Source organism: Cariama cristata, unplaced genomic scaffold (genome assembly GCF_000690535.1).
Source record: "Cariama cristata isolate BGI_N322 unplaced genomic scaffold, ASM69053v1 Scaffold41236, whole genome shotgun sequence".
NCBI classification, from domain to species: Eukaryota; Metazoa; Chordata; class Aves; order Cariamiformes; family Cariamidae; genus Cariama; species Cariama cristata.
In genome coordinates, this window is record NW_009622263.1 from 1 (window position 1) to 1,282 (window position 1,282).

General features: G+C 50.8%; 1 protein-coding gene across 1 annotated transcript; it reads left to right on the forward strand.

Annotated features, from left to right (window-relative positions):
* Positions 1 to 4: 4 nt before the first annotated feature.
* LOC104156994 (cytochrome b-c1 complex subunit 6, mitochondrial) lies at positions 5 to 1,061 on the forward strand (the record flags this gene model as incomplete). The annotated part of the gene is made up of 3 exons (XM_009702272.1): positions 5 to 31; positions 361 to 522; positions 1,029 to 1,061. Coding segments are annotated over 3 exons (222 nt in total), but the record flags the coding sequence as incomplete, so codon positions are not given.
* Positions 1,062 to 1,282: the final 221 nt, after the last annotated feature.

The following is a 1,282-nucleotide window of genomic DNA, read 5'->3' on the forward strand; positions in this document are numbered from 1 at the left end:
GGAGGAGGAGGAGGAGGAGGAAGAGCTGGTGGTAAGATGGGAAGTGGCGCTGGGGGCGGGGGCTAGGCCTCCCCTGCCCGGGGAGCCGGTAGGCCTCGGTGGCGGAGGGGAAGGCCTGTAACCTCTGCAGCGACTCGTTGCTCCCAGGCGTAGATGCCCGGTGCCTTTCAGTACTGACAAACAAACTCGTAGGGGCTTGGGTCCCTGTCACCGCTCTGTGCTGGCAATCCAAAGCTTAGAGGGTGGCAGCTTGAATCCGAGCTTGGATGCGGATATATGGCTCCCTCTTAAACAGTGGGTCTCAGGGGGAAAACGGTGTTTTGAGGTCTCCGTGTTCTCACGGCAGTCCTATGTCTGCAGGATCCTTTAACCACAGTCCGGGAGCAATGCGAGAAGATGGAGAAATGTGTGAAGGCACGGGAGCAGCTGGAGCTGTGTGATGCACGGGTGTCCTCCAGGTCCCAGACAGAAGAGCAATGCACAGAGGAGCTTTTTGACTTCCTGCACGCCAGGGATCACTGCGTAAGTGCAGCAGCCATGGATGCAGCGTCCCTGCTGGTGCTGGGAGCAGAGCTGCCTCTAGCTGCGCTTCTGAGAGTGCAGACAGTGCAAGTGCGAGATGTGGTAGCTATTCAGTCGCAGTTATAGTGAGCTCTGAAGAACTGTGAGCCTTGATGCTTTTTTGTGTTAAATGTTTGGTTCCTCCTTGTCACAGCAGTTTCAACTGGGATTTGTTAGAGCTATTAAACAACTGAATAAGTCAAACACATTGTTTCTGCCCTGCAAATGACACTCTGCTCTTTTAGTGTTGTATTGCCCTTTTAAAGTTGAACTTTTTTCACCTGAGGTGAAACTTTGTAGGAAATCTCAGCTTACCTTGAATGACTTGTTGCAAAACAATGAGAAGAGCAGAGGGCTGTGGGGCCATGTGTGTTAGTGGCCCAGAAAACCAAAAGGTGGGTGGTAATACCTGGATAATTTCCAGCCCTAAGCTATGAGTTACTGAGTGCTTTGTCTCTTCTTTTCAGGTTGCTCACAAACTCTTTAAAAACCTGAAGTGAAGGCGGGCATGATTGTCCATCTGCTTCCACAGCCCGTGTTGGCAGTTCCTGGATCCACAGTACTGCTTCCCACGTGTTCATTCTCCATGCCAAGTATAAATGAAACGGCTTCCTGGCAGGGACTGAGTGTCAGCGTGTCACTGTGTTCTCATGGAAGATGTGCAGCTACGCAAAAACCATGTTGATGTTCTGTAATTTTCCATATTAAACATTTGAGGTTA